Source organism: Drosophila takahashii, chromosome X, assembly GCF_030179915.1.
Source record: "Drosophila takahashii strain IR98-3 E-12201 chromosome X, DtakHiC1v2, whole genome shotgun sequence".
Taxonomy (NCBI): domain Eukaryota; kingdom Metazoa; phylum Arthropoda; class Insecta; order Diptera; family Drosophilidae; genus Drosophila; species Drosophila takahashii.
In genome coordinates, this window is record NC_091683.1 from 22,687,322 (window position 1) to 22,707,916 (window position 20,595).

At 36.2% G+C, this 20,595-nt stretch overlaps 1 protein-coding gene across 2 annotated transcripts in view; it reads left to right on the top strand.

The window, feature by feature from the left end:
- The first annotated feature begins 700 nt into the window (after positions 1-700).
- Positions 701-20,595, top strand: part of Cda4 (chitin deacetylase Cda4) — a 66,411-nt gene continuing 46,516 nt past the window's right edge. Inside the window, exon 1 of one of the 2 annotated variants that reach the window (XM_070219060.1) lies at positions 701-764. In XM_070219060.1, coding sequence (XP_070075161.1) covers positions 716-764 — 49 coding nt within the window. In that variant the 5' untranslated portion in view covers positions 701-715. Of the gene's footprint in view, positions 765-17,690; positions 17,865-20,595 lie in introns of those variants that run through there. The other variant, XM_017153034.3, reaches the window with a different exon arrangement.

Genomic DNA, 20,595 nt, shown 5'->3' on the forward strand with positions numbered 1-20,595 from the left:
ACACAAAAAACCAAACTATGTAAAATCGACATAAAAAAATAGTAGCTCACTATTTTCTGAATTTTTCATGATTTTTGTTGTTTTGTTTTTTTGGACATTGAATAGTATTTAACAATTAAAATAGTAGACAACATATACAAAAATTTTAATGTTTAATTTATTTGGCAAATTAATACCTAAAAAAAAATTGGTAAAATGAACCAATACAATTGTCAAACAGTCCCCAACCCCAAAACTTGTCAATTCTACCAATTAAATAGTTACTTTCACAACAGCAAAAACCAAATACACGTAACTATTTTTTATAGTTACCTAACTATCCGTATAGGTCAATTTTAGCAATAAAATTTGTTTGTGTGTAGTAACGCCACAACTAATATCGTAGCAAAACTATTTTATTTGTATGCATGTATTTTGTTGTTTTATTTTTTAGGTCATTTAGGCCATTGAATAGCGACACCACAATTAATATCGTAACACAACTATTATTTTCCTTCATGTATTTTAAAATACAATTATAAATTGTAGGTCAACTATTGCTTTGGACTTGTGGTGGTTAGAGTATCCAACTCATAATCTCTGGGTCGTGAGTTCAAATCCCGCTTTTGCAGATGATGTTTTTCCGTTTTTTTGTTAAATGCTGATTTCAAGTCTCTGGATTTTCCTTCTCGAAAATAATTCTTCTGTGGCCTACTGGTTAGAGTGCTCGACTCCGATGATTGAGGTCCAAGTTCGATTCCCAGCGGAGGCCAAAACCCTGATTGGTAAGTTTAAGTATCTGTGAAATATTAGTGTCAATAAATAATTTTCATATAAATTAACATTAACAATTAAATTAAAAATCGGATATAAAATAGTTAAAAAAATAAATTTAAAAAAACAAGAAAGGAAGCATATGTCGGAACCGACCGGATCGGACAACTATATCTTAAAGCTCCCATAGGAAGGATCGGAAAAAAAAACGTTAAAAAAAATTCTAGCTTCGGTGTTTTTTTAAATATTACCTTCTACTCTTGGAAATTTTATTTTATATATATTTCTGAATTTCAATTTAAATATTTAAAAAATCGGATCACTTTATCATATAGCTGCCATAGGAACGGTCGAAAAATTAAATGGAAAATATTAGGAAAACAATTATATCTTTGTTGATTTTCATTACATTCTCTTCTACTCTGGGATATGACTATTTTTAAATATATTCAAATTTTGATTTTAATTTTAAAAAGATCGAACTACTACTTATATCATATAGCTGCCATAGAAACGATCGAAAAATTAATGTGAAATAATAGAAAATTTAACATTTTTGCGATTTGTAAATTAATAGAATGATCTGCAAGCTAGCTTCCTTTCTTGTTTGCTTGCTTATAAGTAGACCTCGGATTTTGCATATTTGCTTATTTTTATAGGATAAATATAAATCATTTACGAAAACACCAAAGTTTGTTTCAATAAAAATATAGTTTTAAATTTTCATATTTGCATATGCATGCATAAAATATAAAATAAACTCAACTATTCAAGATTGACCATTTCAAACCCAACATAATTTAACCAAAGAAATTGTATGTTTCTTTTCGTCATTTCTGAGATATCTAATTTTTTCTCAAATTTAAAGAAACCCAATAAATTGCTCGCCGTGTTTACTGAAAAATTTGAGCCTCCAGTTCTTCGCATATATTTTGCATGTTTCCGATATGCATCAGAATTTATTACATTTGAAAAATATGACACCTACCTAGAAATTTTGGTAGAAATCGGACCAAAAATGGACAAATAAACACAGTTTTCGAGTAATCATATGGCTAATTTTTCCATATTTTTCATGTAACAAAAATCATTATTTCCGCATTATTTTGCTTATCGCTCGAGGATATTTGATTTTTAGTCAACTAAATTTTTGCTTATTTACTAGTTACGATTGAAGCTGTGATGGCGAAAGGCTGCATACTTAAGGGCGCTATAGAGGCGATATAACGCAAGATGTCTCCATCTTTTTTGCGCTGCTGCAATGCTGGCACAGTCCCTCTCTCTCTCTAAGCCGCATCTACGTCTCTTTCTGCGTGTGGTGCCAACAGTTTGTGGCTTTGTTTTGACTTTTATACTTAGTTTGTGTTTACTGCTGTGTTCGTTATATTTATTTGCTGGTGTTGCCACAAGCGGTACTTAAGTGTGTTTACATTTGTGTGGGGGAGCGTGTGTGTTGGCCACACTTTAACCGGATTATTAATGCTTGTCTAGCTGCCTCAAATTAATCAAGTTGACCATTCATTCATTCAGGCCAACAGCACGAAGGACGCATGAAAACTTAATTAGACTTTAGTGCTGGCACACTCGCTCGGGCACTCGCTCGGGCACTCGCTTTTCCGCTTTCCTTTCGGCTGGAAAAACGCTGCGTGTTAATTCCGATTGCTCAATTCAATTCCGCTTCTCGGCCAACCTGTTAAATGACGTTATGGGCCTTGTTAACCGCCCTGATTGATGAAGGTCGAGCATTAATTCTTTTTGATTTATGTCCCGGCATTAGGAGGTCCTTCGATGACTTGCCGTCCGCAAACAATCAGCCTTTGTTTCTTTTGACTAGAATATTAGAGGGAGGTTTCGTTTCTGACATCATCTTTTAAGCAACAAATGCGTCACTAATGAAAGTAATATACATTATATATATATATATCTTTAGCAGTTTCATCGGCATTGATCATTTAGAAAAGAGATGTACTTTGCTTTTAAATTTAAAATATTCAATCCCAACAAAAATTATATCATTAAATACAATTTTTCCAGCTAATAATTCATAATCAGCTATAGGATCAGCACAGGCACGGAATCACAAAGGAAAGCAATGAAAACTTTTCACGAGCAACACATTTTTTTAAACCTGGAATAATGGGCCTAATTTCGGAAACAACTTTTCCCCCACCTCTGTAACCACTTGAAAATATATGCGTAAAAAAATGTCCATATGCTACTACATTCAGATATGGTGAGGCTACGGAATTTAATTGCTATTAAAGCGCCCCTTCCATTTTTATCATAACAAAAATCTTCTTATTTTATATCCAAATGCTATTAATTACACTGGCCAACAGATGTCTTGTCCAGGCTTGCCACAATTTCTTTCGATGAATAAGTCTTTTTGAAGCATAATTTGCCACTACGCATGTAGACTTTTATTTAAAAAAATAACAATTTTTATTTCGTCTTTTGTCGTCTTTCAAGAATGGTCAATGGTGCGCATTTTAAATTTAAAAGTCAGTTAAAAACAAGAAAGGAAGCTAGCTTCGGCCAGCCGAAGCTTATATACCCTTGCAGATAATTCCTATTAATTTACAAGTTGCAAAAATGTTAATTTTCCTATTATTTCTCATTAATTTTGCGTTCGTTTCAATGGCAGCTATATGATATAGTAGTTCGATTTTAATAAAATTAAAATCGAAATTCGAAAATATTTGAAAAGAGTTATATCCTAGAGTTTAAAAGAATACAATAAAAACCAACGAAGCAATAATTTATTTCCTATTATATTCCCATTAATTTTCCGATCGTTCCTATGGCAGCTATATGATACAGTCGTCCGATTTTTTATTAATTTTATTCGAAATTCAGAAATATTTAAAAAATAATATACTCTTGTGAATATAATAAAGGTAATATTTTAAAAAGCACCGAAGCTAGAATTTTTTAAAGTTTTTTTTTCCGATCTTTCCTATGAGAGCTATAAGATATAGTTGTCCGATCCGGCTCGTTCCGACTTATATACTACTTGCAATAGAAAGAAGACTTTTGAGAAAGTTTTATCCCGATAGCTTGAAAACTGAGAGACTAGTTTGCGTAGAAACGGACGGACAGACGGACGGACAGACGGACATGGCTAGATCGACTCGTCTAGTGATGCTGATCAAGAATATATATACTTTATGGGGTCGGAAACGTCTCCTTCACTGCGTTGCAAACTTCTGACTGAAATCATAATACCCTCTGGAAGGGTATAAAAAGACTTTTGGGAAAGTTTCATCCCGATAGCTCAAAAACTGAGAGACTAGTTTGCGTAGAAACAGACAGACGGACATGGCAAGTTCGACTCGTCTAGTGATGATGATCAAGAATATATATACTTTATGGGGTCGAAAACGTCTCCTTCACTGCGTTGCAAACTTCTGAAATTATAGCATCCATCGAGGTAAATTTTAGATGTTGGATAGTGTAACCGTTACTCAGCTAAATGGAGTGCCAATGACATAGAGAAATGCAGTAGCGCAGTCATTCCATTATTTGCTCATACCTTTTTAATGAATGGTATGATTTAAAAATGTTCTTACGAATCGATGGGTAATGATTAACAAAATAAAAAACTTACTTAATATATACTTACCTACTCTTTTACAACATCTTTTGAAAATTTTGTAATTACTACAATAAATCGTTTATTTGTTTTTTTTTAACGATCGGAAATACATTTGTTGTTTAAATTGAATAACTTTTTAAATTGTGCAGCTTTTAATATAAATAATTTAAATATATAATATCACTTCCTTATTTGAAACGAGTTTGTTACCAACATTTTTTTATTTCACTAGGTATGTATAAATACATTTATTGTTATACCCGTTACTCGTAGAGTAAAAGGGTATATTAGATTCGTGCAAAAGTATGTAACAAGTAAAAGGAAGCGTTTCCGACCCTATAAACTATATATATTCTTGATCAGGATCACTAGCCGAGTCGATCTAGCCATGTCCGTCTGTCCGTCTGTCCGTCTGTCTGTCTGTATGAACGCTGAGATCTCGGAAACTATAAAAGCTAGAAGATTGACATTTTGCATGCAGATTCTAGGAGTTCCTACGCAGCGCAAGTTTGTTTCAAAAGGGTTTCACGCCCCCTCTAACGCCCACAATCGCTTGTATACGATTTTAAAAATTTCAATATTTTGGAAAAGTAAAAATGCAGTTTTATTGTACTTATCAATACCTATCGAAATGTAGAAATTTTGTAAATCGGACCATTCGTTAAAAAGTTACGGCGGATCAAAGTTTTTCTCCATCTCCTTCGCACTCCCTTTTGCTGAGTAACGGGTATCTGATAGTCGGGGCACCCGACTATAGCGTTCTCTCTTGTTTTTTATTTGGGGAAGTCTCAGATATGTTCCGCTGATCTTTGAAAATGCACTCAATGTCAACTTACACATATTTCCAGTTCCCAATCTAAATTGTTTTCGGTTGTTGAGACATTTTGTTCTGCTTTTGTGCTGGAATCGAATTGGTTGCAATATTATTGAAGTTTAGCGCGAAATTCGATCACGAAATGTCAACTGTCAGATGGAAAGAGTTTCTTTTTCCATCGGTTTTGTTACGCGATTTATCTGGGCTGTCCCCGTACGTAACATTTTCCGACCTTTTACTCAGGCATATTCCTACCACCCTTGGGGGGTTTCCCTTCTAACCCCTCGCATCCTGTTTGTTTGCTCTGATAATCCGCACACAGCTTAGAACGCGAATCTTTGGGGTCGGCGGAAGGTGGCTTTTCAGGGGCGTAGGAGTGGGGGTGGTAGCTTTGTTTCACCTGCAAATATTTGCTTACAAGTAAAGTAAGCTTCGCTTCCATTAGTTACGGGCGAAAAGAGGCTGAAAAATTGAGGAGAAACGGAAAAAAGTGGGCGGAATGTCTGGGCTGTAAAATGAAATTACGGCCAATTTTCTGCGCATTAGCCGGGTGCTTCTTTTACTGGACAAAAGCCGAGTGCACGGACGTAACAATATTTGTTGTCACTTTTTCCTTTAATACACTTTCGGGCCAGACGCACAGAAAGTGAGTAAACAAGGGTGCCAAAAAAATTAAATCATTTTCAGGTGTAAATCGCTTCCATTCAAAACGGCCAAAAGTAGTCGGTGGTGTGGGATCAGCGGCAAAAAATACTTCCAATTCAGATTTTTTAAATTAGCTGTGACTTTAAAATTATTGTATCTTAACGATTTTGTGAATGACACAAGTAACTATTTAATTTTGATATATATGTATAAAATGAATAAGGTATATGATAAATATAAATCCTGTAAATCGACCACTGTTCAGGCCCCAATTTGTATTTTATTTGACCTTATTTGGTCGTCCCAAGCAAACGAAAGAAAGCAGTTGGGCAATCCATGTCAGGGCAAAGCTTTCTTATTTCTTAAATTTGTATCAGACTCCATCTCTTAAATTTATGCCACTGCACCTGCTGCCCAGGCAGTGTCCTTAAAAAATTTCTGCCCTCCTTGAGCCAAAGTGAATTATGTGGCCGTGCACAAAAGTTCACAGCAAAACACCAAAATAAATCGAAAAACTTTTCATTTCTATTAAATAATTTATTTTCAATTTCTTTTCATTTTTATGTGCTTATCCTTCGTCTCCGCCAATTTAATTTATGTGCAGTGGGCTGGGATTTCAGTTAATAAAACTCATTTGGATTAATTTATAGCTTACAAAGCGCATTTAAATAAATGCAAAAACCGAAATATCATTACGAATATATTTCTTTGTACGAATTAATTAAAAAGCTAATTAATAAAATGTTTCAAACATCTAGTTGGGATTTATTTGCTTACAAATCCATTTATATGTAGGTGTCATTACTCCGTCGCATATGAAATAATTAAAATTCCACGAAATTCCCATCGCAACATTAATTGCGCTTTCTTAAGTGCTTGCTTTTGAGTACTCATTAATCACGTGATGCATTCGCATAATTCATTCACACACCATCAGCTCCGACATTTGATTGCCATTCTTGGCCTATTGGAGAGGTCCAGTAATTTAGCCAGAATCCACGTCCACCAGCTCAAAGGTATTCATGAATCCTAGCGAAGCATGCGAGCAGTGAAGCCCACCCGCACATGCGAAATTATGTAAATTTCTTGAAAAGAGACCGGCTAAATGAGTACCTTCTGAATCGTAAATCTGCCAGGGATCGTTTTGAATCTCATCTTTTGTGCCTTGCCGCTCGTCGTACAATCCCTTTTCTGGCACCCCAAAAATTTTGCTTCGATAGCACAGAAGAAAAATTCCGTACAGAAAAAATAGTTTTCAATTTATTATTTATTAATTACACAGGCCTGCCACCATTTTATTTCGATAAATTAGGCTTTTCTAAGCATAAGTTGCCACTACGCCTATCAACTCTCTTATTTTCGGTATCTTTAATTTAAGAAAATCACAAGTTTTCTTCGTCTTTTGGGATATATCTTCAAGAGCGCACTATGGGGAAAAAGTTCCAAAGGATGGGTTAAGAACATTTTTGTGTCATTTAAACGGAATTGAAGTGCTTTTTCTATAGGTGCCAAAAATTTATATTAAAAGTTCAAAATGTGAGTACAGTTAACATTCAAATCTGTCAAAATAATTATGCCGACTGGTGTATGTTTTCTATTAAAAAAAAAATATTCTGAACATATTTAGGGCGTTGACCATAATGCAGAGGTGGTGGGTGGGTGGCTGTGGGTGGTGTTTTTATAACAGTATAGTTTATCCAAAAAATGGAAGGAACCGTAATTCTATTTGTGCAAAGGGAGTATATATTATAATTTTCAAGGCCCTATCTTTAAAACTAGAGTTTATGTCAAAAAACGGACTTTTTCCCCACTGTGCAGTAAAGAGTGCTTGCTCTCTGTCTTTTCCGAAGCATGGACTCTGACATTTTCCTGATTTTCCCGCTTTTTACCAAGTAATTTGTTTTTCATATGCCAGAATTTAGAACCACCCTTTGGACCTCCCTTTCTTCCGAACATGATTGTTAAACATTTTATTTACAATATTATTATAGGTAAGGTGTCCCGTTCCTATACCATTTAGTGATTGTCCCAAGGACATATTCCAAATTCAATAAAGAGGAAAAAAAGAATTTAGAACTACATGCTATAAAAATCGGACTATAATATATATTTAGCTCCCATTGAAAGCATCTAAAAAGTAATCTCAAAATAATGCGAAAACTACATAATTTATGTTTTTTCAACATATGTGCCGGTGCATCAAAATGTCAAGTTTTTGTTTTTTGTCTGATATTAGTTTGTAATTTTTTACAAGCTTCAGCTGCCATGGAAACGATCTGCAAGCGTATATGAACTTCGGCTTCCCGAACATACATAGCTTCATTTGTCGCTTTTGCAAAAATTAATGGATTAACGATAACTTGTGTTAACTGGTGTTCTTATTTTTCCAGTGATTTTGAGCCCTAGAGCTGGTGTCTGTGCCTTACTTGACGCGCTGCATTGCTTACCTTTAATCTATTCTCCGCTCTGCGGGCGTTCGCCGGCAAGGAGCCACTCCGTTGTGGCCAACTGTTATTGTTGCCACTTCTTCGCCACCTCCATCTCCCGCGACTCTAAAAGGGGGCGAGGCGCGGCGGTGGACGGCCGAGCAACTGACCAGGAGCCAACAAACAAATAATAAACAGACACACGCATAGGCCGGACCTCCTGACGGATGATTCGGCACCGGGAATGGTTTAGGTTTCGGTTTTGGATTCGGTTACGGAGGTATCGCATGTGGTGAATGGGACCGAGGTCGAGTCGAGTCCGGAGTTGGAGTCGGAGTCATGCTGTGAGCACACAAAGGGCCTGTAATTGAGTGGAGAGCTGCAGGAAAACAGGAGCTCAGCTCCAATTTGCAACTGGTAATGCCACCCCGAAAGAATCGCCCAGAACATACCGCCCCCCGTTACGGAACGGTGGAGGGAGCGGACTCGTGACGAAACAATCGCCCAGCATTATCGGCCGCGTCAATTGAAAATGAGAATTGGAATTTCGTGCAAATATTTCCAATCCAATTTCAATTTGGAACGCGCAGCGCATATTTATATTGCCTTTTGAATACTCTAGAATTTCAAATCAATTTTTGGAAGTGAAAATGGTGAAAAATGTTGAAATATCTAGTAGTGGAATAAAAATACTACTAAAAAAATAGGATAAAGTGTGTCAAATATATATATTTCTTTACATTTTTCGATTAATTGTAGTACATTTTGTTTGAATTTACTTATTATGTTATAAAAATGAGATTACATTTTTTTAAATTATTTTTTCATCTGATTTCTGCCATACCATTCTCCATGGGCGGACCCACGGGGGGATATAGGGGATAATTTCCCCCTCCTACTTGTGTAAAAAATTAAAGATATTTGAGTATTGGTTTTAAGATCCTCTTCCTTATTGTTTTCATAAGGATAAACCAATTATGAAAATCATAGTACCTCCTCAAGGGTACATCCACATGGACGTGTCCACCTTCGGGCTGCAGAAAGGTTTTGTTCTGCAGCTACGCCCACATAGCCACCCTCCCCATCCATTTTGCCTGCAGTTTCGCTCCAATTCATCATAATTAATGTGCCTGATTTGCAGGCTGACCTGGTGGTGTTTGGTGGCCCTCGAATTTCGCCAGGAGCCAGCATTTCATTGCAATTCGTAGTTTTGTTGTGCTTCCCAATGTCGAAATAGATGGGGACGGGTAGATTCGGATTTAGAGCGACGCTTCAATTTGATTTCGATTTGAATGGCCGTGCGGACTTCGCTTTATTCTAATTCGCAATAAACTCGAATTTGTTTGTCCAGTTTTCCACACCCCTATTGCCCGGAAAACGCAGTCCCATTTCCCCTTTTTCGCTCCAGGTTCACCAATTTTCCAAACGAGCCCATGGCTAATCACGAGGCAATCCATTCACTCACAAAGGATTTTTGTTAAGCCATCGTTTATTTTTTTCAGTTTCACTTTCCAATTAGGTAAACAGAATCAGAGTAGTTGATTTGGGAAATTAGTTTGCAGTTTAATTTTCTAAATTTTCCACAAATCATGATGTTGAATCTTTCCTGTTCAGCTGAGTGAATTTTTTTACTTTTTTTAAACGACCAACTTTAATAAGGTTCGGCTGAAACAAAATTGCGCTGCGTAGGAAGCCCAATAACATTTGTAGGTTCCGAGATCTCAGCGTTCACACAAACAGACAGACGGACATGGCTAGATCGACTCAGCTAGTGATCCTGATCAATAATGGGGTCGACCACCTATTACATACTTTTGCACGAATACAATATACCCTTTAAAAGAGTCTTCCCACAGAGCTCCATCCACCATCCGTTGAACTGATGGTCCGTAAGGTTTGCCGTTCCGAAAACTTCCCAGTTAGTCCGCCATCCAATTTTGACGGCCTCTTTTATCCGAAAGTTAATTTTAATTTAATTTTTATTGATGTAATATTTTTTTAGTTAGGCGATGTTTTTTCGGTGCAACTCTAAATTCTTCCTCTTGACTGTGAAAAATGGAACGTTGACTACGAGAACAAATCAAATCTGTGGCGGGAAAAAATTAAATAATGCCTAAGTTCATTGTTTTTTGGCTATCGTTGAATTAGTTGTAGTTTGTTATGTGTGGGCCAAAATGTAAGTTGTTCTGTGAACGAAAACATCAATGTTTGCAGCGAAGTCTCAGAATATGTTCTGCACTTCGTAAATAATAACTAATACTTATTAAAAGGTTACTATGTACTCCTAAAAAGTTCCAAAGTTGCAATAAATTACCAAAACAGCAAAAATTTGGTTTTGTTTACAAATTTGTCATATTAATATTGGCTAGACAGAGTCGTAGTTAGAGCGGAGTGTGGGGTACTGGAGGTTAGGCTCTCCCCCAGTCAGCAATATATATGCATACTCGTTATAGGATATCTAAAAATGTTCAGATATGTTTTTTAACCATTATCTTATGCTATTTATTGTATTATTTTGAAAAAGGATTAGGAGAACGCAATTTTACGACAGTTTTCCGAGTTGAAATCCCCCTTCGTTAACGTTGAGCTGTTAGCTGTCAGCTGTTATTGGATGGTAGATGGTGGATGGAGTTCTGTGGGAACACGAGTATCACATTCGTCAAAAATCCCAACCGTCTCAAACGGATGGACTCTATGGGAAGAGGTTATTAAGCGTTTTCGGCTCGATAGAATGACAGCTGATAGAATGACAGCTGATTTTCCAAAACCAACTAAGAAGAAGAAACGAAATCACAGCTGACTTTTCCTTTGAACTATACCCAAACAGCTGATGAAATAATCAAAATTCTTTGCGTTAACAGCACTCTGTAATTGTTACTCGTTCAGATAAATTAAAGCAGTCGAGAAAGCGGATTTGCTTTTACGAACACTGAGAAAACTTGAGAACGAAAAAACCAAGAACGAATCTTCTTGATTTCAGTATTTTGTCTTCTCACTTTTTTTAGCACAAACGTTCTTGAAATCAAGAATAAAAGCATTCTTGATCTGGCTTTTTGAGAATACATCATTCTAGATTTCGTTAATCAAGCATGAACACTCTTGAAATCATACCCAAGCATTCTTGAAATCGTTCTCAACTTCGTCTCAGAGATAAAAAAAAATGAGAGAGACATTCTCTCTGAAATTTTTCGGCAAGCTACAGAAGTTCACTTCGGCTCTCGTCAAGGGCTCGTTTTTTTTCGGCCAGTTTCTCGGAGTAAGTGAAGCGAGCATATTGGAGTGCGCTAACGACTCACACGACACACGTGTGAAAAACTATCTCTATCTCTATGCTCTATCCCAAATGTAAGTATTTAATAATATAAGTAGTGTTTATTAAGTGATGATGCATTTTCTATTATGTACACAGAGAGAATTTTTCATGAACGGTGCACTTAAATTGAGAATTTTCTACTCAAAATAAAACCAAGTACTCACTTTAAGTACAAAATACTTACTTTCAGTACCAATTTTTTAAATAAAATACCTTGGAATTGAATCTTTTTAGAGATTTTTTTCTCAAAAAACGGGGACAAATAAGAGAGAAACAACATGGTGAAAGAAATAGGCTTCTTTTTTCAAAATTTGTCCACAAAATCAGTATTTCCTCAAATTGAGAATATAAATACTTAATTTGAGAACGTCAGTCTTCTTGAAAATTTTTAAGTCCATGTATAGCCTTATTTAGCCCTTTTAAAGCCATTATTCCTTAAATCAAGGACAATGGACTTAAATTAAGGAAATTTTTTTTTCTGAGCGTGTGTACCAAAACGAACCCTTGCTTTATTTACTCTCTAGCAAATAAAATAATTAAATGTTTTTCCATTTAACAGCGATTTCAATTGGTTTCTTAATTGACCAAACAATGGGCCAAAATCGCTGGAACATTGAGTGAGTGTTAATGGAATATGTCCCAAACCGAGAACAAGAGTGTGCTTCTTGTGACCTCCAGCCAGCTTCTTGCATTCCTGCGCAGCCATGCGTTTGTCCTTTCAGTTGATTTTAATTTCCATGTCCGCTCACTTGCATTTTCATCGCCTTTTGTTTGCAGTGTTTGTTGGCATAAACAAAACTATGAAAGTTCATCCGCTTCTTCGTCTGCTTCTTTGTCAGTCAAAATCGTTAAATTCTCTGACAATTCTCATTTATCATCGGCATCGTCAGGCCCAGAAAAACTTTCGTAACTTGGCCACAGACTCCAGAATACACTGACAGAAACTTGTAATGTACCCAATTAAGAAATATTAGTAATTTAATGATATATTATATGGGTACATACCTAAAACAATTTTATTTTAATAGTTATATTTATACCCGTTACTCGTAGAGTAAAAGGGTATATTAGATTCGTGCAAAAGTATGTAACAGCTAGAAGGAAGCGTTTCCGACCCTATAAACTATATATATTCTTGATCAGGATCACTAGCCGAGTCGATCTAGCTATGTCCGTCTGTCCGTCTGTCTGTCCGTCTGTCCGTCTGTCTGTCTGTCTGTCTGTATGAACGCTGAGATCTCGGAAACTATAAAAGCTAGAAGATTGACATTTTGCATGCAGATTCTAGGAGTTCCTACGCAGCGCAAGTTTGTTTCAAAAGGGTGCCACGCCCCCTCTAACGCGCACAATCGCTTATATACGATTTTAAAAATTTCAATATTTCGAAAAAGTAAAAATGCAGTTTTATTGTGTTTATGAATACCTATCGAAATGTAGAAGAAATTTTTTAAATCGGACCATTCGTTAAAAAGTTACGGCGGATCAAAGTTTTTATCTCCATCTTCTTCGCACTCCCTTTAGCTGAGTAACGGGTATCTGATAGTCGGGGCACCCGACTATAGCGTTCTCTCTTGTTTACTTTTAAATAGTTTCAAAATATAACATACTATTTACTAACGTTGCCATGATTTTTGTCAGGAATTTCATAAAATGGTTGGTATATTTGTATAATGCGATTTTTATGAAGGGAATTTATTATAATCTCATAATTCAATGCTAACATTTAAGTTTTTATGATATGTTTTGACTAAGGGCTAGAACTCAACCCAACAAAAAGTCGTCCAAAACAAAAAACTTCATATGAAACAAATTTTTTTGACGCTATTTTCATATGAAGTTTTTTGTTTTGGACGACATTTTGTTGGGTTGAATACTAGCCCTAAAGGATTTCTATCATGATTTCTATGATATGATATGATATGATATGATTTCTTCCAAGTGCTGGGCACCATTCCAAAACTCATTCTCCGTCCGCCGGTTTATCCGTCCGTCAAGCATCTGGCACCTGCAGACTCGGAACTCAAAAAGCGAGATCCGCTCAACTCAACGACTGCGATAGATATTTGCATACATTTGCCAACTTTTATTCTCTCGCATTCACTGAAACTACTCAGCCATGGATCTCCGCAAAAAATACTTTTCCATTTCTTTTCCCTTCTACTGCTACTTTTTTCTTCGGCCTCCGGATGAAAACGAGGGGGCGGGCCACAACTTTCGCTGCAGTTAGCGGCGACTCAGCTCTTTGTGAGTGAATTTAATTAAATTTATGAAAAATTTACATATTTATTGGTTTAAATGGCCAAAAACTGTTCGTTGCCCACACGCATACACAGTTTCAGACGAGACTGCATGACAAAAATTGTGATTAATTAGAATATTTCGGTGCGTATTTTCTTTCGCAATTTGTATGTGGCTTTGCATCTGGATCAATATTTGTAATATCGTTTTAAAGTGTTTCATAATATACGCATAAACTTATTCAAGAAACATAAAATGAAAATGATTGAAGTTGCAAGTAGTTTGCTTTATATTTATGAAACGTACTGCGTGCAAGGGCTTGAAAGTGTGTGACTGAATATTCATAAAAAAGGAAAAACAAAACTTTCTGTCACAGTAAGTGTGTGGAGGCTGGAATGAAAACCCATTCATTCCCACTCTCAGGGAAATAGTTTTTGGGAGCCAACGAAAAATGCACATAATTCTACCGAAAACGAAATGGAAATTCAACGAGTCCAAAAACATCCATGAGTGTATTCATTTAATATTCAGAGAAACTAAAACTTGTTCAGATATTTACATGTAATCTTGATTACTGGTTTGGGAGAATCATCAAGCTGAATACTTTCTCCTCCATCCGAAAAGTGGCTTTTCATAAATGGATTATAACATATGTATGTATTAAAATAAAGGGAAATATTCTCCCAGAATTGCAGTAAAATATTGTTGGTATAATTCCAAACGGAAAAAAATATATTTTGTCAGACTAATCCCTATTTTAATTGAAGTTTTCATCCGTGTATTAGAACAAAACAAAAAAAGGGAAATCAAATCGCTTAAAATTCCATGAAATAACAAACAGAAACGTAAATTAATTCAAGTTATATTGACATTTCAACTAAAATTAAAAGTTCGTTTGATATGCCATATATGTATATACACAGATAACAATTTCATTGGTTGAATAACCAAGTTTGACTGTAAAATTTGTTGCTTTTACAAAGCAACATACTTATATATAAGTATTGTATTTTAATTAACATATTTAAATCCTTTTTTATTATTAAATATTTTATTTAATTTTTTTTTATTTTTTAAAAGCTTAAAAAAGATTTTTACTTTTTTTCATCCAGAAATTGTCAAAAGACTTAATATGTGTGGGAAATTTCAACCTTCTAGCTTTTGTAGTTTCCGAGATCTCAGCGTAAATATAAGGGTATTCTGTTTCTATTTTGGTAAGTTATAATTTTTGCTTTTAATGTGATTAGTATTCAAATAACTGGTTTCTCTTTCTTAGTAAGTTTGCCGCTATAATGCTGCCAAGAATCTAGATTTGAAACGAGACAATTGCCCTTCACTTGTGCATACAGACACGATGAAGCCAATTAAGTGTAAAACACAGAAAAAATGTATTTATGGACCAGTCCAATAGAAATAACTGTATTTGAATTCCGAATTTTAATCATAAAAATTTGACAAGTGCAAAATAATACTTTCGCAAAGTAGAAGAGTAATACCGCAAAAGAAGAGTAATGCACTTCCGAAAGCTTCACACGGATTCGAATTTCCGAGACTTGTTCCACGTCTCACTTCCGATAGGTTCTTGCATTCTTAAATACGGAAAAATTATCAGAACAATTTGTAAGCTATATTATGTTCCAAGTGTTGTGGTAAAAATAATTGCACTGCGTTTAAAAATTAAACCGTTTATTATAATAAAGTATACTTTCTTCGCCTTTAATCTATAAACGCGAACTGCGCCAAATACGGTCTAGCGTTAAAGCGCAAATGAGATTTTTTTTAGTTTATTAAAACCAATTGTTTAGGTCTAACGATCTCTAAAGAAGTTATGAGCAAATAAGGCAATCGCCGCTAGATGGCGTGCGTTCAAAACGTCGCTTTGGTGCTTGCATATCTCCACCTTTTTCTTATCTTGTTCAATGACTCGATGTTTTTTTAAACCTAAAAATTATTTTTTAGAGAGACCTTTAAACTTAAACTTACCATATAAAAGCAGAAATTCCTATAAGAATCGACAAGAATTAAGAACTACTAATTTCGGTGGGAAAATCTCAGTTGAATTCCAATTCTTTTTAAATGGTTGTTTCCTAATGGTTCTTAAAATTGTTTGGTATAAAGCGATGTGACTTGGATTTTATTGTTTTCCAGGGAGGGGTTCCATACAAGAGTACCAGGTAAGTACCTGATACAGTAATCTGAGATTAGCATTTGATTAGTATGCAAACGTGGCCCACAATCGAGAAGACCGAGAACTTGTTCAGTTGGCTGCGGCGACCGTTTGGGCAGATTGGTCGTCATGCATATGGATGGCGAGCATAATGGGATGGCCAATATGCATAATTCGAAATCGGCCCCAGTCGCCACCACATCCACAGACACATTGTTTCGCCCGCGGGCTCATTGAAATGCGCACGCATGCGCAGACTTCTCCGCTTCCCAAAACCGGCTTTTGTTTCGTTTTCAAATTCACTCGATTCCACTCGACTGAGTCGAGTTGAATCATCCCACAACCAGTTCAAACGAAAGTGAATTGAGATTGTTTGCTGAGCGAACGAACAATTGAGCCTACGATCCATCGTTAAGGGGACCGCACCTAGTACTCAGATATCAGGGTTGGTCATTTGCCGAGACTCAGTACAGAAATCAGACTTGAACCGAAAGAAAATTTATGTTTGTCATGCCACTTTTGTGGTAATTTGAAAATTGGTATTTAAGGACTTGAATATTAAATAGTCAAAATTACACACTTAGCGTTATAAAACACAACGAAAACGTTTAAATCCCTTGCGGATTTTACTAATTAAATAGCGTTTAAAATTATATAAATTCAAAACAATCAACAACAAAATATAAGCAAATTTCTTGAAAAACAAAACATTTTATACTTCTTCATTGTATTCATAAACAGGACATATTCGGTCAGATTTTTCGTCTGATCAGGCTATAATTAAATAAGCACGGCTTGTAAGATTCATGTTGTTAGTTTATAATCTTCAACATTTTTTCTAAAGCTGGAAAAGTTGAATTATCAGCTGATTGACAAGTCCTTTTACCCTAAAGCAAAGTTTCAAGGCTATACTTTTTACACTTTACAAAATATCTTCGGAAAGTTTCAAATCCTCTATATTTTTAACTGACCTTGTAAACGGTTTTGAAAATGTGTATTTTGAATTAAGCGTGCCCCTCTTGAATTTATCAATTATTTTCAGGTCTTGGAATCTATTTAAACGAATAAGGTCGTATTATTGATTAAATGAGTCCAACATCGGATCATCAAAAGTCGGTATAGGTGTGGGCGTAAAATGGGGGATTTAAATTTGAAATTGGTGGCATACCCGATTTCATTAGCATTTTTTCTTGATTTATAATCCTCTATTTGCTCAAAACTCCGGCATTCATAAAGCATTTAATCAGAAAGCATTTACCCTTTGTTTGTTTGTCCGCCCTTTTAGCAACAGGCAAAACGGGCTCATAGTCATTAGAACTTAAAGAAACAGGGAAAATCAATAATATTTGTGGGTCAGAACTCAATTCAAATATCGAAACCCCTTTTCTCACCAGGGCTCGCTGGAATAAGTCAAGAACAATCTTGCATTACGAATTTCAAAGAACTTTTCGAACAGTTCCGACAAATTTGTTTAGTTCATGTCGAAAATATATTTAACATCCGGTAGTATTTATCGATCTGCCGCCGTTTATTTGTTGCAACCCTTTTCGGATTCATTTCGTTTCGAGTCTTGCTTTTTCTCGAATCTTTTTTCCAGCGGATCGGAGCCGCTGAGCCAGCTGAGTCGGCCACAATCGATCGAGTGGTTTTGGCCCCGAGAGTTGGAGTTGGTCGAGAGTGGCGTCGCGTTGGCTTCTTGCAATTTCTCGGGCGCGGGTCTCGTTCAGTTGTCGGTTTGCACTTGCGCGTTGCGGACGTCTCGCCCGCCCCGATCTCCCTATCTCTCGCACACACTCTCCTATATCTCGTTCCGGAATCGGGATATACATATAGCTGATCCGTACACGTAGCCAGAACCAAGATGTTGCGGCTTTCTCTGGTGGCCGTGCTGCTGGCTGTTGCTGGTGTCAATGGTAAGTTTCCAGCCAAACGACGAACGATCACCAGAAGTACATATAGTTTCCGCATTCACCATCTATAAGTAAAAGAGCAACAGATGTTTTTTTTGCAATTTTTGTTACTGTGCTTCGTGCGAGTGAAAGAAATCAGAGAGCCCACAGAGCTGGATAGCCTCTTCCTGAGTATTGGCCCATGGGTCTGAGTGCTCGAATACAAGAAACTGACTACTTAAAGCTGGCAGCTTCGCTTCCTGTTTGAATTAGGTAACACCACCAGCGGTTTTCCCAACAGGTTTTCACCCTGACGGCCCGCAAGGTCAGCTGTCCTGTCGGGAAAACTGGTTGGCGGGACATCCAGTTCGCGGCGACCACACTCTTCCCAGTTGCGTAATAAAAAATCTGCCAACCGACAGCCGACAACTGCCGAACTGACCTCCAACTTGATTAGCGGCAACTTTTGCAGCTCTCGCTTGGCTAGTCGCTCATGCTAATTAGCAACTCAGCCAGAAAGCCTGCATTCGGCATACATTTACATACACAGCAAGAAAATGCCCGAACGTAGTAAATTTACTTTGTTTTTGGGTAAAATAAATAGGTTGAAAGATGTAAAACAAAAAGTGAAAAAGTGCTTTAGAGTAATGTTAATTGCATGAAATATTTATTGGAAAAAAGTTCGCCACTTCGGAATTGTATACCAGACCAGAAAGATAAATTTGAAGTGCCAAGATATGACACATTTCTTTCTGTGCACCTCATGAACTTCATAAATATGCAAATCCTGCCCAGTCTTTTCTGCACAGATTTCATGGTCAACTTTTGCTTTCGTTTCTTGCTCACGTACTTTTATTTACATATTTCTTTTCTATAGGACTACATTTTTCAAGCATCGTTGCAGCATCACGATCATTCGTAAAGTTTCGTCTTTCGACTCCGACTTCGATTTCGATTTCACTTTCATTTGTGCTTAACGGTAGGCGAATAACTTGTTTCGAAAACAGTGCACATTTCAGTGCATTATGTAAACGCAGATGTAAAATGTAAGAAACAAACCGTAAAAATAACGGAAATTGGAAATGCCAATCGATTTTATTTTTGTACTTTTTGGGAGCTTGGAGCAGATGCTGAGCTTTATTTATGCAACTTGATTGTGACATTGATTTTACTTTTGCCTTTTATTTGTTGGTCATCGCCGAGCGCGTTGCATAATTGGTTTTGCTGTGTGATGAAAAATCTGCCAAAAAGTTGTACAAGAAAGCAAAAACAAAATACTTTCATTTCATCAGCGCGCCGTTGCACAAGTGGAAAAATATATATTAACGGACTTTTGTGCAACGTTTTTTCCTGCTTTTGGGGAATCGTTTGAAAAGAAATGCTTACAACATAATGAAAGTGTTTTAATACAGGAGGCGATTTTGTTTATAACGTTTTTCATGGGATGCACAGATGTTGAATGAATGGATTATTTGTTTGCCGCGTTGCTTGTTTTTCTTAAATATTAGTATTTACCTTGTGCGCACTTATGACCAGTCTTTCAGATATTGACCGCAAGCACAGTGCTTACTCTGATTTCCATCAAAATCACCTAAGTATTTGCTTTATTATTCCGAAAAAATATATAGCCTGCAAGCAGCTAAATCCGTTTTGACAAATGCAGCATTGATTTAGTGAAAAGGCCAAATGTCGGTATTCTAAAAATAAGTAAATTGGGAGAATGAGGAATACATACATCAGCCTCAAGTGAGACACATTCACTTCATTTGAGCCATCTTTCTTTGGTAAAATAAAAAAAGTGCTGGTAATTTATTTATTTTTTTATGCCGCTCACTTAAAGAAGACGAAATCAACATAATTTAAAAATACATTAAAACGAATGGTTGAGGGTGGAAAATACGGTGGAAGGGAGGGAAGGAAATGGAGTAGGGGGAAGCATCAAGCACATGAGCCATTTAAACGCAAATTTGTTCACAAAGGCAAGTGGCTTTGGCCATTACACACTCGAAAACTGAACACTGGGGTTTTCCACTCGGCCGTCTCTTTCGCCTGTCACAGTTGCCGTCTCTTTCGTTAACCAAATCAGCATTATTTACAATTTAAGTGTTGTAAATGCAGAAAAGCAGCAACTGAAACACACGAACACAGCGCGAAAAAATGGCAAATGTTGCAAAAGGAAGCGACAAAAACATTTAAGCAGCTTAACACTCACACACATAACAGACACAAACACACACAGACACAGACGCATGGACAGGCGTGAAAAATGAGGCGCAAAGCAGCCACAGAAATGCGTGAAAAATTACTTGAAAATACCAACGGATAAACAACAGCAAACAACAACTGAAACGTTTTACCAAATAAAAGAAACAAAAACAGTTGCACAAGAAAGGGATAACTATAGGGCGGCGATGAATGTAAAATGTGTTAAGTGAATATCTGTACATAAACAACTGGATGGAAATGTGTCAGCGAAAAGAAAGCTCGTTTTAAACTCCACTTTCTGGACCAAAAACAATTAATACCCCGAAAGAAAAAGAGTCCTGGGACTTTTTTGTACACGATAAGCTTCGACAATGCGACCAAATGAAAAATATATATTAAACTATTGAGAAAACATAAGGCCAATGCTTATAAATTGAAAATAAAGATTACCTAAAAAAAAAAGAAACAGAGCACAGATTACCACATCTTTGACCTTTAAAACAATAAGAATAATACAAAAGGCATTTAATTCGTCAACCTAATTTTCCAG